Source organism: Salarias fasciatus, chromosome 18 (assembly GCF_902148845.1).
Source record: "Salarias fasciatus chromosome 18, fSalaFa1.1, whole genome shotgun sequence".
Lineage (NCBI taxonomy): Eukaryota > Metazoa > Chordata > Actinopteri > Blenniiformes > Blenniidae > Salarias > Salarias fasciatus.
The window spans coordinates 9383891-9400209 of NC_043762.1; the positions used below are offsets into that span (position 1 = coordinate 9383891).

Genomic DNA, 16319 nt, shown 5'->3' on the forward strand with positions numbered 1-16319 from the left:
GGTGATGTAACACAAATAATAAAAGAAAATACCGTTAAAGAGAAAACGAGAACGGAATAAATAAAAGAGCGGAGCGACGTCGTGAGCTCATGAAGCTATACAGACCCGACGGAAAGACTCTATACAGATCAGCTAGATAGAAATACCTACGCCAAATGCTTTAATGCTGAGGGAAATTTGGATGAAAGCGATGAGAGGAAGGCTTGCAACGATGTGATGATCTTTTTCTTTTTTTTTTCTTCATACAAAGACAGTTTCAGCCTCTAAAATTGGAAACCGGTGGGTGGCTATTAATATGACACCGGGGCGGGAGAAGAGAGCAAAGAGTATCAGCAGAGACTGCAGTGAGAGGTACATATAGAAAAAAGGGGCAAAACAAATGAGAAAACTAACAGCTTAATAAACAAAACGACTCCATATCCATCCTCCAAATTACATGTTTTTTTCCTCTGTAAATCTCAACATCTGCTTTGTTTGCAGCTTTTAACATCCTTTTCTTATCATCGACGAGCTGTATAAATAGTTAAGACGCGATAACGGAGTACCGGGACGGCCTGACCATGCGTTCGTCGGCCTCGAGGACCTCGTCGCGTACAAGGTCACGGCGACATTGCACGTGCGAGGCGAGAAAGCCGCACAGCTACAACTCGGTAGAAAGGTTGTAAAGAGGTAATAGAGTACGCGATATCGAGGCTGTGATGACCGTATCAATTTAAAACAGGTGCTCCATCTGCCGCTCTTCTCACCATAACTTCTCAAAGGGTTTATATACTGACCTTGGAGCTACAAGGCTCCATCTGATCGAGGAAGCAGCGTGAACGTGGATCTCCTCCCTGTTTGTTCAAAACAACGCTGATAAATAAATTTTTTTTTTTTTTTACAGCCCCTTAGCACACAATTACCATAATGTAGCGTGAGGGCTTGATAGGTGGCTGATAAGTATAAACAGCCAGTGATTACCTGGAGAGGTGCTGAGATTACTGGCTCCACTTCGCAGCCCGGAGCTCTTGTTTAAAGCTTCCACATCATCTGTTCGTATTTTTTAACTGCTTGAAAATGTGGCTTGTGGATGAGAGCGGGTGGCTCCTCATTGCATCCCGCCCCTCTTGTTTGTCTTGGAAAGCGTGCATTTAGTTTGGTAGCTTCTGTGAGGGTTTTTCTTGATGTCCCATCAAAAGAGAAACAGAGGAATGCAACTTCAAGGTCAGTATATATCAAAGTTTGATTCTGCTGCTGTGTAGACCGGGAGTTTTCAAAGAGGCACCCTCACTGAGCTAGAAATGCATCGCATCGGCCCAACGTCTCACGCCACAGAGAAAGCAGTAATTCAAGGTTGAAAGCCAAATTTAGTTTATGCTGCTCGCATTGAGAGACGTCACAGGCTGGTAAGACTTTAGATACAGTCTGCAACACTCTGAAAACCGCTGGTACAGACTCACCCGGGAACCACTGTCACCATGAAGGTGAAGGTTTTCAGAGTGGTATGATGAGGAGAGCAATCCAGACGAAGTTCATTGAGAAAACTCAGTGTGCAAAATATCACCACAGAGGAAAAAAAAAAAAAACCCAACAAACTCAATTCTTCCCACTTTTGTTCAGGAAGAGGAGGATTATTTCACATGTGTGGGGTTAAAGACCAATAAGACGCACATGAAGCTTCAAAAGGGGAAATCTTGGACATAAAACACCACCAAATCGTCTGGGTAAACCTGCAAACTCACACACATTTTCAAATGTACAAAGTACCGTATGAGCTAGATAGAAGCCTCTGTACCTTCGCTTTGATATGTTAAGACAAGGATTGAACCCTCTCGTAAGACTTTGCTGCACGGCTGCAAGTCCGCCGCCGCTCCTTTTCTTCCATCCATCACTCTGAATGTCGTCACTGTTTGTAAAAAGGCAGTCCAGTCAGAAGGCTGGAAGTCAGAGAAAGAGTTTCACAACAAACAAAGACATCCATCAGACCCAGAGTTTTCCTGGCCGGATATTTGTCGCTCTGGAGTGAAGCTCTTTTAAGTTTTCTAATTTAGGTCTACAACATCCGCATTAAAAACGCCATCCATCTCCTTTCCGAGGAACTCTTGAACGTTTCCTTCATCGATCACTTCGCCACGCGCACGTTAAAAAGTGAGTGTCACCCAAAAAGCTGAACCTTTGGTCCACAACTCCTTATAAAAATACTATAAAACGTTTCAGAATGCCTTTTTCTTTATACATTTCTGTATAAATATGGAAAAAAAAAAACTATTCTACTGTGCAAGCAGAAGAAAGAAAAAAACATATTTGACACTTGAGAACAGGGGAGGTTTCTTTTTGTACAAATTGCAGAAATTCACTGTATGGGGGAAAAAAAAAAAAAAAGCGCTCCGGCCAAACCTTGTTTGATGAATACTGCTTTGACCTTCAGTGAAATGCAACGTGTGGAAATGCAGCACGATAATAAAAATGTGAGAAGAGGAGGCGAAGGAGCACAGAGACACTTGCTACTGCTCCCTCTCTCTCTCTCTCGTGTGTGTGGCATGTACAAAATCTCACCCGCCAGAGCACCTCGTTGTCCGCGCTTTACAAAAGGAGACACACCTCAATAAGTTTGTGTGAGTGTGTGTTGGCACATCAGCATTTGGCACTCCGGTCACTCACCGCGACGCCTCAACAAGCTCTGTCCCACTTAAATCAAGGTAGATCTTGTAAGAAATGGCCATCAGGCAGGTTGTAGTGAGGAAAGGGGATCAAAAAGTGCCAGATATATTTATAGTCCAAGCTGCCCCGTTTGCTGCAATACAGATAAAACAAGTACTTTGTGTGTGTGCGTGTGTGTGTGTGTGTGTGTGGGCATGTGCCGCAATATGTGACAGTTAGAAAATGGAAAGCATGTGGATGACAGAGGTTTTCTGCCGGTCACTGTACTGCATCACAATGTCGAGGTTTTGTACAAGGAAACGACTTTAAATTGACCCAAATCTCCATTAGCGCTTATTTACAGAGATGGGGCGGAGGACGGAGCGATGGGGAGACGAGGCCCGCGAGCCGGAGGAGGACCGCAGGAAGAGAGGAAGGTTCCTCGTCAGCTTTTCCGTCGTCGCGTCGTCAAAGTGCTCTTTTCTGCTTCTTGCGTCTCTCTTCTCCTGATTGTGGCTCTCGCGGTTGCGTCTGTCGGAGCACGGACGCCGCAGACAGAAGGTCTGTACAGATGCGCGTGAGTGTCGCGTTGCGTGAGTTTGTCTGTATTGCTGCTGACTGTATCGATGTGTTTTGCTGCTCACTGCCGGGCATTGGCATGGTGTTGTATCGACTTGGGGGGAGATCAACCAAATTCCGTGCAGCAGGTGCAATGGAAGCAAGAAAATCCATGTTTGGGTGTAGAAGTGTGTGTCTTTCTTCCATTTCTAGGAGTTTTAGAATTTTGCTTCTGCAAAAAGGCGAGCCCGGGACGGCGTGCAAGCGTTCCTCACACGTGAGTCTGCATCCGTTGTGTGTGTCTGTGGGAATAGTCAGAGGGCGGAGACGAGTACGAGAAGCGGGTGGAGGTTCCATACTTCCCCAGCCCAGATTCAGGACTCTGTTGTCCGGGTCCCGGACCCGGACCCGGACCCGGTCCCGGACCCGGACCCGGTCCCGGTCCCTGTCCGGTCCCTTGTCCTGTTGGATACATCTCATAGGCCGGCCCCTCCTCTATCGGCGGAGCGAAGCCCATGCGGTAGCTGGGGTACTGGGAGGGGTATCCGTAGTTGTCGTACGCCAGTTGGGTGTTGCTGTCCAGCAGGCCGCAGTCTCCGGCGTAATCCCCCGGCGACTGCAGAGCCGGGTTCGGCGGCGCCTGCTGACTCTGGGCCGCCCTGGAGAAGGTGTTGAACTGGGCGTAGGTGGCGTGGGACATCCTGGAGGGCGGGCGGGGGTCGTAGCAGCCCGCCCTGGAGCCCGGCACCGCGCTGGGGGGGACCGCGCCGCTGGGGGGGTTGGAGGGCCCGCTGGACGTGGCGCCGGCCGGACCGCTGCCCGGGTTCGGAGAGCGAAACTCCCCCTGGTAGTGGACGACGCGGGACTGGGGCCGCACCTCGTCGTGAGTGGTGGCGCGCACGTTGTAGTAGCCGTTGGTTGGATCCTGTGAACAGAGACATTATTATTCGTATTTCAGCCCAATATTGATATCATGTTTATCAAAAGCTAATTTTTAATTTTCCTAAAGGTGCTAATCAAAAAATGAAAATATAATGTTGATTGTAAGATGTAAGCTTAAATGTCCTTAAATGTCCAATCAGGTGGTTTTTAATCACAAAAAGTAAATTTTTTTTCTTTATATAAGTGAAATATACATGTTTTCTGTGGCTTGTGACTCCTTTAATGTTAAGTACAAAAATGTGATGGTACTTGAATAATGCAGAATACTTAAAAAAGGGACTCAAGACCCTGATTTTTAGTGCTTCTTTTATGTAATTTGTAAGTCGGGGAGGGGGTATGATGGTTTTTGTTCCAAACTCAATACTGTACAGGATGCTGTGAGCTTTCTATCATGCAATTTAAACAGACCTCATTCATCCATTCACTTTAATGTTCCCAAAGGCAGGACACACACACACACAAACACACTCGCAATGAACCACAAACACAATAGAGCATTTTCTATTTATTGTAAATAAGTATAAATGAAACTCATGCCTGCGAACTACCACAGTGCAGAAACTCGCTCAATGAGGAGAAGTCATGTTGTCCTCCAGCAGAAAGCTTTAAACGGCAGACTAAACGCTCGACGGGAGGAAAAAAGAGAACACCCACCAGGAACTGAGAGATGAACATGATCACAAAGCTCAAGCACCATGCGGCGCGTAATGTCACAAAAACGCTGTAGTTCAGTGTTTTCCCTCAAAGATCCACTGTCAGCATGCCAAAACATCAGTGCTGAGTCATCTCACCTTGAGCTCGTACTCCTCCCGGGTGTCGCCCTCGCTTCTGATGTCCTGCTTCAGGTCCATGTCGTCTTTGAACGGCTGAGTGGAGGGAGAGAGGGAAACAGAGGGCAAAAACTAAACCATCAAACAACGAAACACACACACGGAAAGAGGGAGGGCGAGAAAAAGGAAAGGTGGAGGAAGAGAGGGAGGAGAGAGGAAAACAGAGTTTCAGGTTTTTCGTCCCAAGACACCGACAGACGAGAAACGAGCAGCTGTGGGAGGAAAGTCTTGTGGGCCGAGCTGCGAAGCAGCTCCGTCGATCCAGGGCTGAACGCTTTTCCTGAAGGAGCAGGAGAGTGTGTGTGTGTCTGTGTGTGTGTGTGTGTGTGTGTGCGGTGTCGCCCTGAGTGTGGCTGAATCTTTACATTTAAGGCCATTGACCCACACGCCTGCTCTCCGCCGCCCCCGGTGACTCGGATGGGTGTCTACTCACGGAGTACATGGCCTTGACCATCCGGGTTGCCGTGGAGACGTTGGCCGCCTCCTCCTCCAGGCTGTGGGTCTCTTTGTTGACGGTCTCCACCTTGATGTCGGGCTTACCGAGAGTGACGCCCCGCCGACCTGGAAGACGACCTCCGGTCATTTCGCGGGTCAACGGGAAGAGAAACGAAACAGCAGCCGCGACTTCTGCACCGAGCGCTGCTTCTAGTACTCTGTGGTCGACTGACTCAACTGCTCCATTCATCGCTTGTTCCTTTTCTTCCCTTTGAATGGCGAGGCATCGAAAATTCATGCATGCCGAAACAGGTACGAGCAAATAAACATTATGAGATATGACGAAGTCCGTTAAGGATGCAAGAAAAATGGTTCAAAATATCAAATATACAGTTGATCAATTTGTGTAAAAGAAACTTTTTCATTATAATGAACATTTCCTTCAGCGTGTAAATACTAATGCCGGGAGTTAAACTCTAGTTTTCCTTATTTGCTAAGTTTATGTTGTTACAAGATTGTTGCCTCTGATATTTTATCTCACATGGCAGAAGCCTGAATGGAACGTTCTCAGTTTGCGGCCAGATAAAAGCAAAGCAAGGTGAAACACACAGATATGCAGGATTGAAACACTCTCCGTTTCCTGCTAAAGTGAGGCTGTCTGCTGTATCGGTGCAGGAATGTGCATTGCAGAGCAATAAAAGAAAAGGTATTTTATTTGGTTTAGAGCTGTTTTGTGTTACCTTAAATGCACGGCGAGCTCGATATCTGCCAACGTGAACGGCTCACTCCGGCATGAGTGAAGATTTAAATCTGCCGTCTTGAGCCGCATCTCAGACAACAAATAAGTTGCCGTTTATCTGGAGCCGCAACGATGTTTGTTTGAGTTTCCATTTCCGAACGGTATCGTTTCTGTAGCGGTGTTATCAGCTCTGAACCAGAAAATATACCCTTATCCCCAGAAAATCCCTCCGGGGACTTTGCCAGTCACCTTCACTGTCTTTCCCGATTCTTTATTTGCCGTAGAACGGCTCGGAAAAATTACACAACAGACAAACGCGGCATGTTCGCCGCTGTCTGCTTTATGGAACGATGGAAGCTAATTGGATCGCTGCAGGCTGTTGAAACAACATATAAGAATTTGTAATTTAAATAGTATTCACCTTTAAACGCGCTTGTTTTCTTCTCTTATTTATCCGAAGTACAAGTGGCTTATGAGGACGATTTGAAAAAAAACAAAACAAAACGTAATCATTCAGTAGAATGAAAAAGGAAACTCATAGTAGGCGTTTAAAGGCAGTTTGCCATATTATATGAATATTCATTAATCTCATTTGAATAAAATGCAATGCAGCTGGCATGTTTCCATTCCTTTGCCGAATGGGGGGGAGCGGGGCGGACGAGGGACGGCTGACAGGAAGTGTGCAGACTTCGCCCCTTCGCAAACACCTCAGAGAGCCGCTGTGTACACTTACTGCCTTTGCGTTGGCGGTAGAGGAAGAAAGCGAGCGCCAGTAGAAACATAAGCAGCAGGATGGAGGAGCCCACTGTAGTGCCGGCGATAATTCCCACTGAAACATTATCTGAAACAAACACAGGCAGAGAGAAGGGGGTCGGGGTTGAGGGACAGCTGCTGCCTCATTGTTACAGAAACCTGTGTGCGCGCCGCGGCGTTCGAGCACAAATCCTCTGCCGTCCCGGCTTAATGCCGAATCTCCGGGGACTGGTTATGTTGATAAGGCGTGCTAGTCAGACAAGGGATGGAAATGCTTTTAGTGAACATGTAAGGACAAATCCGAGCTCTGCCTCTCTGTCTCTTCCCCTTTCACTCCTTCTCAAAGATGTTTTCGGTCGATTTTCTGAAGCCTGCGAAATCTGACAGCTGAAAGAATAAGAGTGATATAAGACTGACAGAGCATGGAGAAACCATTTTCTCAATGTAATGTGACGTACCAAGCTCTCATTATAAAATATGTAACCATCCAGAACGGGCTAACAACCCGACTCCGTGTCCTCCAGCTGTGGCTGCTACTTAATAATCTTGCTCAAGGGCAGTTCATTTTGTCAGGGAGAGAAGAATACAGTATTCAGGGACATTAGAGGTCCAATCTGGATTTCTTTATTGTCAACAAACTTCTTAATTATTCAGAGTTTAGCTCTCAAAAGCTCAGTTAATCGCCTTTATCACAGCTGTGTGGGCCGGCTGGATGAGGTTTGACTGTCATAGTGAGATTTCAGCAATTTCTGGAAAACTGGTGTTTTGCTTCATCTTGCCTGTGTTTACATCTTCCTGTCTATCCCTGCACCTTGTCCCCAGCTCCTGTTTTTCTTTTGTTGAGCCTGTTTTCCCCCCGTTTCCTGTTTTATTTTGTGCACAGGTGAATTCTCGTGTTTTCTGTCACTTCACCTGCTCTTTCCTCTCGTTGCTCACCTGCTGTCACACCTGTGTCTCGTTCTTCATTTTCCCTGAGGAGCCTCTGATTGGTCGATCTGAGTCTCTTTTTCACCCTAATCGTCCTGCTACTCTCCAACAGTCGGTTTCTTTTCTTGACAAATTTGGTTCAGAACATCACCTATTTTGCAAAAACCTCTTAACAAGCCAATTGTATGTCTTTACAAGTCTTCTCAGATGCATTATTTGGATTTTAATACTTTTTTCTTGCTGTTTGCTTTCTCATGATCTGAACTTTTCCGAGGTTCTCAAATCATTTTTCTTTCTATTTGCTTCATGCAGCTTTAGTTTGTTGCTTCAACGTTTCTATCAACAGCGCCTTTGCACACTGCTGTAACCATAAAGACACAGGAGAATAGCTGCAGGAGTGTGTTGTGGTACATATGCTTTTACCTGCAGACATGCATCCTTGGGTGTGTGTATAGAGTATTGTATTACAAAACAGAGACCTGCTCATGATAACACAATGGATCTCTCACTGTATAGCCTGTGCTGCTTCTGTGTAATACTATTTTCTGTGCCGCTAAATGCTACTGGCTCCTCAATGACCACTTAAATCAACCAGACGCTCATGTAGAGAATGTTTTTCTTTGTCTTGGACCTGGTGGAAAGTAACAGGTTGCTGAAGAGACAGCTGCAGTGAGTACCTACTTACATCCAAGGACAGAGAGCATGGCAATAAACAGAACGGAAAGCGAAAAAAAAAAAACTGACAATAGATGACAATACCGTAGTCTTTGAAAGAAGGCAGCGACCGCGACCGGCTTCCACTCAATCGCAGCACAAACACAGACCGCCGCCACGCGAGTCACAAACCTTTCTCCTCCAGGGTGATGATCATGGTCCCCGGGCCGAAGGAGTTCCAGGCCGTGCAGTTGTACGGGGAGTGGAAGTCGGACTCCATGACGTTGTTGATGGTGAGGGTGGAGAGGACGGCGCCGCCCTGAGACGGAGGCTTGCTCTGCTCCACGGTGTACCGCTCCATCAGGGTGCCTTTCTCCTTCTCCCACACGTTCTCCTTCCACGCCCACACCTGCAACAAAGGCGTGAAAGGTTCAGGTTCAGTTCAGTTGGAGCTCCGTCACCCCCTCCTCCCCCCCCCCCCCCCCCCTCAGGTGAGTGGCTACAGGTGGAGACAGTATCCTCACTTTCCGGTATTGCAGAGGCTTTCGATGAGCGTAGACTTATTACCCTTTAAAGACGACTGGAGCTCTGTTTTAATTTGATGAAGGATGTTTGATTTTTATCTAATCCTCAGTATTTTCTGCTTTAATCAGCCAGTTTAACCTCAGGGATCAATAATGCAAATGCTACTTTATCTGATCTTATTTAGTATCAAGAACAATAGAAAAGACACACACACACACACACACACACACATCCACACTTAATCATACGCAAACTTCCAGAAAACAGATGGGCTGATGTTAAGAAAGGTTAAAAGACACTAAAGCGTGTCTGGGCAGGAGATATATTTTAAGCAAAACAAATTATATTCTCACACCTTGATAACTGGGCTTTCTTTTTTTTTCCCTCTGTGAAGTGCATGCCTAATTAAAATCTGTGCACCTACTTTGCAGGAAGAAAGAAATTCCTCATGAATAAGTTAAAGAGACACACACTCGCAGAGTGCAGCAAGTGTACACGGACGATAAAAACTCAAGCAGGTTTTTCCACTTAAAATCTGCTGAGGTACAATTTTGAGGATATTAAAAATGAAGCATGACGATATCAAATATATATACACCCATATGTTGGGCTAATGTACCTTTTAACCTGCGGTGAGAAAGCGAGCCAGGAAAAGTGATTAAGGCTCAACGAGGAACAAAATTTTTAAAAATTCTCACTCTTTTCATTCCTTTTTTGTTTTTTTTTTGCCCCCTCTCTCCTGACAGGATTGCATAATGCGTCTTTTTCTGTCTGCCTCTCAAAATCTGCCTCTTTCTTTATCGCTCCTTCCCACAATAATTATGTTGCAGCACCTCTGTCTGTATTTGTGTCGCTCTTTCTCCTATTGCTATCCACACACACACACACACACACACACACACACACACACACACACGGACACACACACACTGCATTGTGCTCCATATTTTATAAGTCCTTGTGTTTCTGCATTAAGCCAAGACTATAATGTCGTATCACATTATACGCTCGGAGCTCTCTGCCTCTGCAGCAGGGGGCTGAAGCTTTCTAAAAGCTCTGATTTCTGTCACGTCGGCGCCGCACAATTGGATAATTGACGCTGAAAGGTACAAAATTTTACTCTCCCTCCAGTTCTCTTCTGCTCGTTTCAATGTGTTTCACCCCCCCTCCACATGTTCTCGCTCGCTCTCGTTTTAGCCTTCAAAATCAAATGGCATTTGTGGATTTATTTCTATTTTTCTGCTTCTCTTTGTGATTCAAGAGCCTTTTGGTCTATATTTCCCTGTCTTAATCACATGACAACCCAGTCACACTGTGGCTTATTCAATGCTGGCTCCTCACTGAATCGTGGTTTGATCAAATGTTGCCACACTGACTTTTGGAAAAGGCAGAGAGGGAAAAGCAGTGCAGTCTTCTGCTGTTGAGGTGAATTCAGGAGGAAATTCAATTACAGATCTCTGATAAGTCAGTAGGTGAGAAAGCATTCTTTTAAAATGATGGTTCACACTTGGTGCACAGTATCCCAGTAATTGTCTTTACTGGGAGTCATCAGGTCAATAATAAGAAAATGATTCCAATCATCAGTTTTTAGTGATTTGGTTTCAGTTTTTTTGGCAGAAAATTTCACCATTATTGGTGCAGCTCTTGCTCTGGTGTGATATTACGGTGAACTTCTTAGGGGCAGACTTAAAAAAGGGAAAGTTTTGATTGTCACAGGATTGTATTTTAAACTCAGTCATTTGTTTTAAGCAGCAGATCAACTATTTGACATACATCATGATGAACAGGCAACCAAAACGCATCAAATGTCTGCAGAAAAAAAAAAAAATCATTCCCCGCGATCTATTTTGTAATTCAACTAAATAACTTAAAAGGTAAAAATCAATGTTTTTTTTTTTTAAGAACTACAAACTCTAGTGATTCCTTAAAGGTATAATGGACGATGTTTTAGCCAATGAATGGCGTGATGCGAGTCTCAACTATTGGTCCTCCGACATGTCAATCACGCTGCAGAAATGCCTGCATCACGCCGTCAAGCGCGCTCGTAGGAGCAGCAGAGCAGGTAGGATGGTCTGGCGCATGCGCGTTTTTCAAAAAGCGAGTAACAGACGTTCGGCTTCGACTTTTTCGAGAAAATCCTCCATTATACCTTTAAATGAGCCCAGATTGGCACACAAATCTCAGAGGTATTCAAACCTTAAACTTGAAGTCAGAAGCTCAATACTTTAACTTCTCGGCTACCGTTCAATAAAGTTTCTCCCAGCGGGCATTAAAGTGTAAAACGTCGCTCTTCCTGAGCCAAAAAATGATTAATACTTTCAATATTTTCGGTGAGGAACACCAGAACCCTTCATACGGGACGTCTGCTTCAATGTTTCTTTAAATTAACTCTTGACTTCTAACGTATTTTTGCACATTTTTCCAAAAATGTACACTCACAGGTATTGCACATACTATAGGGTCGATGTTATGATATCCTCAAGGCTATTTCCTGTCATAACAGTCCATGAAATGCGAGCCAGGCCGCCTCCCAGCAACCTCAACAACCTCTTCCCACTGTGTCACCAGCAGCTGTGGACGCAGCAGAACTCGCTGGCCAAACGGCGAGAAGTGACGATGAAAACCGTGCAGTGATTTGCAGTTGTGGATTCACCGCCATCGGTGTGCTGCAAATGTGGAAGTGTGGTGGGGGGGAAACACAAGACAAAAAGGCATCGCAGGCTAATAAAACCTGAGTTGTGACATGGCTTATGGGCTTATAGGAGCAAAACAAAAGAAGCTCTGGTAATAATGTTATGAGTTCGAGAGTTATTTGATCGCAGTCTGCCGTTCTGGCGAGAAGACGATCCAGAAATTGCAAACACATTTGGGGAGGATTTATCAGATTTGTCACAGGACACGTGACGAGGCTTCACTATTGGCTCGGGTTTGTCCTCATATTCAGGGGGGAAAAAAAAAAAAAGAAGAAAAAGAACGGAATCACGCAGTGCCATTCATACGTGAGGCATTCATCAGAGACTTTAATAACGGCGTGGTGAGACCAGAAGCTATTTATCAGGCTTTCTTTGAGTCTTTTTTTTTTTTTTTTTTTGGATATCTCGGTGAATCATGTACTTCCCTCCTTTCATTTGGACCAACCAGCGCAGCAGCTGTTTCTGATGAGTCACACCTTCCACTACAGCCGAGGAACAGATTGTACTCAGATACTCGTGACACAGTTGGAGAACAATGTTGCCCGTGCCAGTCTTTTTGGCTGGCGGCTCCAGGCGGACGCTGAAAATCATCTCCGCCTTCGGCGGCTGCGGTCGGGATTCCGTCCTGAGCCAGATGCAATCTGAAAAAAGGTCAAGCACCTCTGCAGCAGATTACAACTTCCAAGGATGGACTTACAATCTTATCAGGTGGGGGGGTGCTGGCGATGTAGCACTTGATCTCTCCTCTCTCCCCTCTGACGGCGTACTGAACCGGATCACTGGAGATGATGGGAGGGCCTGGAAGGGGGAGACAGGAGAGGGCAGACAGATATATATATATAAATATATATGCACCGTGGGCCACTATAACAATGCGAAGTGTCCCATTTAGAAAGGTTTAGGAGATACAAATCATCACCACATTAGTGTGCAGGAATTGCTGTTATTATAGAAATACCTCCGGCGAGAGAAGCTGGAAAATTACATTTTATATACACTATATGTGACAATGTGAACCATTAGAGGACATTTATTAGAAGATGTGTTCCTTGGCACAGATGCCTGCTTCATCGGGGACGGAAACGGCAGATTTTCACAAATTACGGCTCCCCTGAACTACCCGCTGCTCGACGGACAGTAAATTTTTCTTCAACACGGTTCACAAGCCTCAAACTGGAAAAAGGCGTGAAGGGTCTCACGCTGTGCCGATAATGACTGACAATAATGCCATCAAGTTATTTACTCTCATGCAAACACTTGGCTGCGTGCCGGAGGTTTTTTTTTTTTTTTTATGGGGCTATAAGAGTCGAGAGTTTTGGGTTTGTTTTCTCTGCGGATCTAAAGCCTTGGCACATCACTATTTATATCAACACTGAAGAAAGTCTGAAGGAACATTGGGTTGTTTCTTTGCTGCAGTGGGTGTTTTTTTTTTCACAGCGTGGCTGAGATTGCAATGAGGGGACACAAAAAGTCTTCGGGGGCGGGGGGGGCAGTGACTTGCAGGATGTTGAGTTCCGGAGATCACCACTCCTGGCACGAACTAACTCTTTTTTTGGAAAAAGTGAGTTATTTTTATTTAAAACCCACATTTTTAGAGCTAATTTTATTGGAAGTGCAGTCAGTCCACCAGATATGACAGCTAGAATAATCAGGTCTGTGAAAGAAACACAAATTTCTACTGTTATTTTGACATTCTTAGTGAATTAATCACAGTATGATGATAGAAATGAAATTGATTGTAGTTTATGTGCATGTTTACATCACCATTAAGTTTTATTTACATATTGAGCAGCCCTTCCTCGATATTTCAAATCACAAGCATCTAACTAGTGCCAGAAGAGCCATGCTTTTTATCACCAGTGGATCCAAACTGCCTATAAAAACAATATCTTATGATGTACAAAATAAATAAAAAGAGCAAAGTAGTGTGTTCAACCAAAAATCACAGCCTGTTGTGAAAAGGAAAAGTGTTGAAGGCCCGATGTGGCTCACAAAGCTCGGTGAAAAGTCTGCTGGCCACATATAAAGCAACATCACTGAGAACAACAAAGTCGTCCTCTATCACAGTGACTGTAAAACAACAATAACATACCGAGGAGAAGGCTAAATTAAAGTTGCATGAACTCAACCACAGCTGATCTGTCTACATGCATAACCACGTCACCGTTTGTGGAACGAAAGGAAAGCTGGAATAAAGACAGGTTTCACATATTCTGCCACTGTTTTCCAGGATGTTTTCAAAAAGTTGCATTTTCCTCCATTTCCATGGAGACGAGGCATTTTCCGAAAGTTCCACCTTGGGAGCTCTTGTGTTTTTCAGCGGTTCCAAGCTCGGTTGCAAATGGGGCCTAAAACCGGCCCAGCCGGCCGTGAGAGCGCAGCCGACAGTAAATACACTCTGATTTACATTCCGAGAACAAGCGCCCAGGTTGTCAGTATAGGTCACCGAGCTCCCGGCGTTTAATTTGCAAGGACGTGTTGCTGAACTCCGCCGTCTCCCTGTCTGGTTTGACCAGGTACTTTGTCATCCGGCGAAGATTTAAGGAGCGTTTGTGAACTCCCCTTTCATCACCGTGGTCTTGGTGAATCAGTTTTGATTTATTAAGTACTTGCTGGGCCCTCGAGAAGATTTTGATGTTGAATCATTGCCTCTCGGCCTGATTAGGACTGAAAAATTAGCTGATTGGTTAGTTTGGGTCGGCCTGGGTTGACAGAGATTCCCAGCTCACGCCGAGGTGTGGTTTTATATGAACATATAGACGCTTACAGAACGATTCTCCACTGTCATTCGTCTGACGCACGAGCAGCGCGTAGGAAGGTTTGTTCTACGCGATTGACGATGTTCGCTAATATGAGTGGATGCTGGCTGACCGTTGACAGTGAGCGTGACCTCCGTCTCTCCCACGCCGATCCGGGGCACGATGGCCTTGCAGACGTACTGGCCTGCATCCGCCTGGCTCACCGACTTCAAATACAGCTGGTTGTTGTTGCTGAGCACCTAAAAAAAAAAAAAAAAAAACCCCACAGAAACTGGGTTAGAAGGTTTGTTAGGTGGAGAACCGAGACAGACAGGGAGCAATGTTAAAAAAAAAAAAGGAACAGGGAGGGAGAGCTATATTTAATTCATAAAACATGTTGATTTACTCAGCAGGCTCCATTAGTTTTTTTTTTTTTCTTCTTCTTCCTCAAGCCTTTCTGAAGTTGTTAGGCATGAATTAAAGATTCAAGATATGAAGACGGAGTTTCACTGACGGTCTGCTTTCCGGCTGAGCAAACATTCATGAGGTCTGTAACAATGGTTTGATTATTCTAAGAGAAACATCACTCAGATTGTTAAACTAAAAAAAAAAAAAAAAAAACCCAGCATGTTCCGTGTCGGCTGGTCCTCACCATGCTGGAGCCCTTCTTGGTCCAGGTCAGGGTGAGAGGAGGGTTTCCGGACCACTTGCAGTTCAGGGTGACGTCCGAGTCGGCGTCCACCGTGACGGGTCTGGGCTCCACCACCAGTATGGGGCCGACTGTGAGACAGGAAACAGGTTTATACTACCGGTATATACACAGGTGTCGAATTTGCATTTGCACAACGCAATGAGGAAACGTCTGAAATAACACACTCTCCATACAGGGCATTCATGAATATGGAGGATGCGGTTTCTCCAGAGAGGAGTTTAGGCCAGAAGATTAATTTACAACACACAACCGTGTGCATTTGAAATGTTTATGATTGCATCTGTTATAAACGCAAATGGACTCAGACTTCAGCAGATTTACTGCTGTTACTGTGGCGAAAGACATTTCCTGTAATGGCTCCGGACGACGGCTCTCTGTGGACTTTATCATCAGAAAGTTTGACCTTGTGTTGATATTGAGCTTTCCCTTTCTTTTACAAAGTCAATATTTATTTGCTGCAGTTCTCTGACGTGTTGGATAACTTTACTTCTCCAAGACATCCGACTCTGTAGTCTTAAAGTTTTGTACTTGTAGATATTAATAGAAACCATACATCTCCATGTAAATGGTTCCAACATATTAAGCAAAAATGCAATCTATTTACATCAACATGCAAATGAGAAAGCTTTAAAGGATCTTTAGAAGTGTTAAAAAAAAAACTGAAGTCCCTTGATCAAGACAAATAATTTACCAACATATTAATTGACTCTGTGCATTTCAATTGAAAGTGAATTTTATGCAACTAATATTTCAAAAAGCAGGATAATTCCCAGACACAGACTGCACACGCATAGAAATAGACATTTAGAATTTAGAAACACCAATTCAGACTTCAGGACAGAGCTGGAAGAACATGCAGATTCCTCACAGAGAAGTCACTCGGTTCAGAACAGACGCTTTCTGTTCTGTGAGGAGTCACTACGAACGGCTGCGCCGCCGTATCTAGCCGAATCTCTTATGGAAATATTTATAAACGGTATATCCTTCTGACAGCGAAGCCCCTCAAGCTTTGTTGAACTAAACAGAGAGAACGGAATATGCAGTGGGACTCCGCTGCGAATGTACTCTGCACATTACAGAAATAGCACATAGTAACAAAAACAAACGCGGCGTCTCGCGTCGGGCGAACGGAGGCTGCCAGACGGCCAACACATCTCTGCCATCCCAATCCCACTCGGCGCTCTCCTCCAGTAC

The 16319-nt window shown here is 45.0% G+C and overlaps 1 protein-coding gene across 2 annotated transcripts in view; it reads right to left on the minus strand.

The window, feature by feature from the left end:
• Positions 1-3076: 3076 nt before the first annotated feature.
• kirrel1b (kirre like nephrin family adhesion molecule 1b) overlaps positions 3077-16319 on the minus strand; it is a 67970-nt gene continuing 54727 nt past the window's right edge. The window contains exons 8-15 of one of the 2 annotated variants that reach the window (XM_030114797.1): positions 15066-15193; positions 14547-14673; positions 12373-12473; positions 8650-8866; positions 6857-6964; positions 5383-5510; positions 4911-4985; positions 3077-4102 (exon numbers count right to left, since the gene is read on the minus strand). In XM_030114797.1, the coding sequence (XP_029970657.1) occupies positions 3449-4102; positions 4911-4985; positions 5383-5510; positions 6857-6964; positions 8650-8866; positions 12373-12473; positions 14547-14673; positions 15066-15193 (1538 nt within the window). In that variant the 3' untranslated portion in view covers positions 3077-3448. Of the gene's footprint in view, positions 4103-4910; positions 5022-5382; positions 5511-6856; positions 6965-8649; positions 8867-12372; positions 12474-14546; positions 14674-15065; positions 15194-16319 lie in introns of both variants that reach the window. The other variant, XM_030114796.1, reaches the window with a different exon arrangement.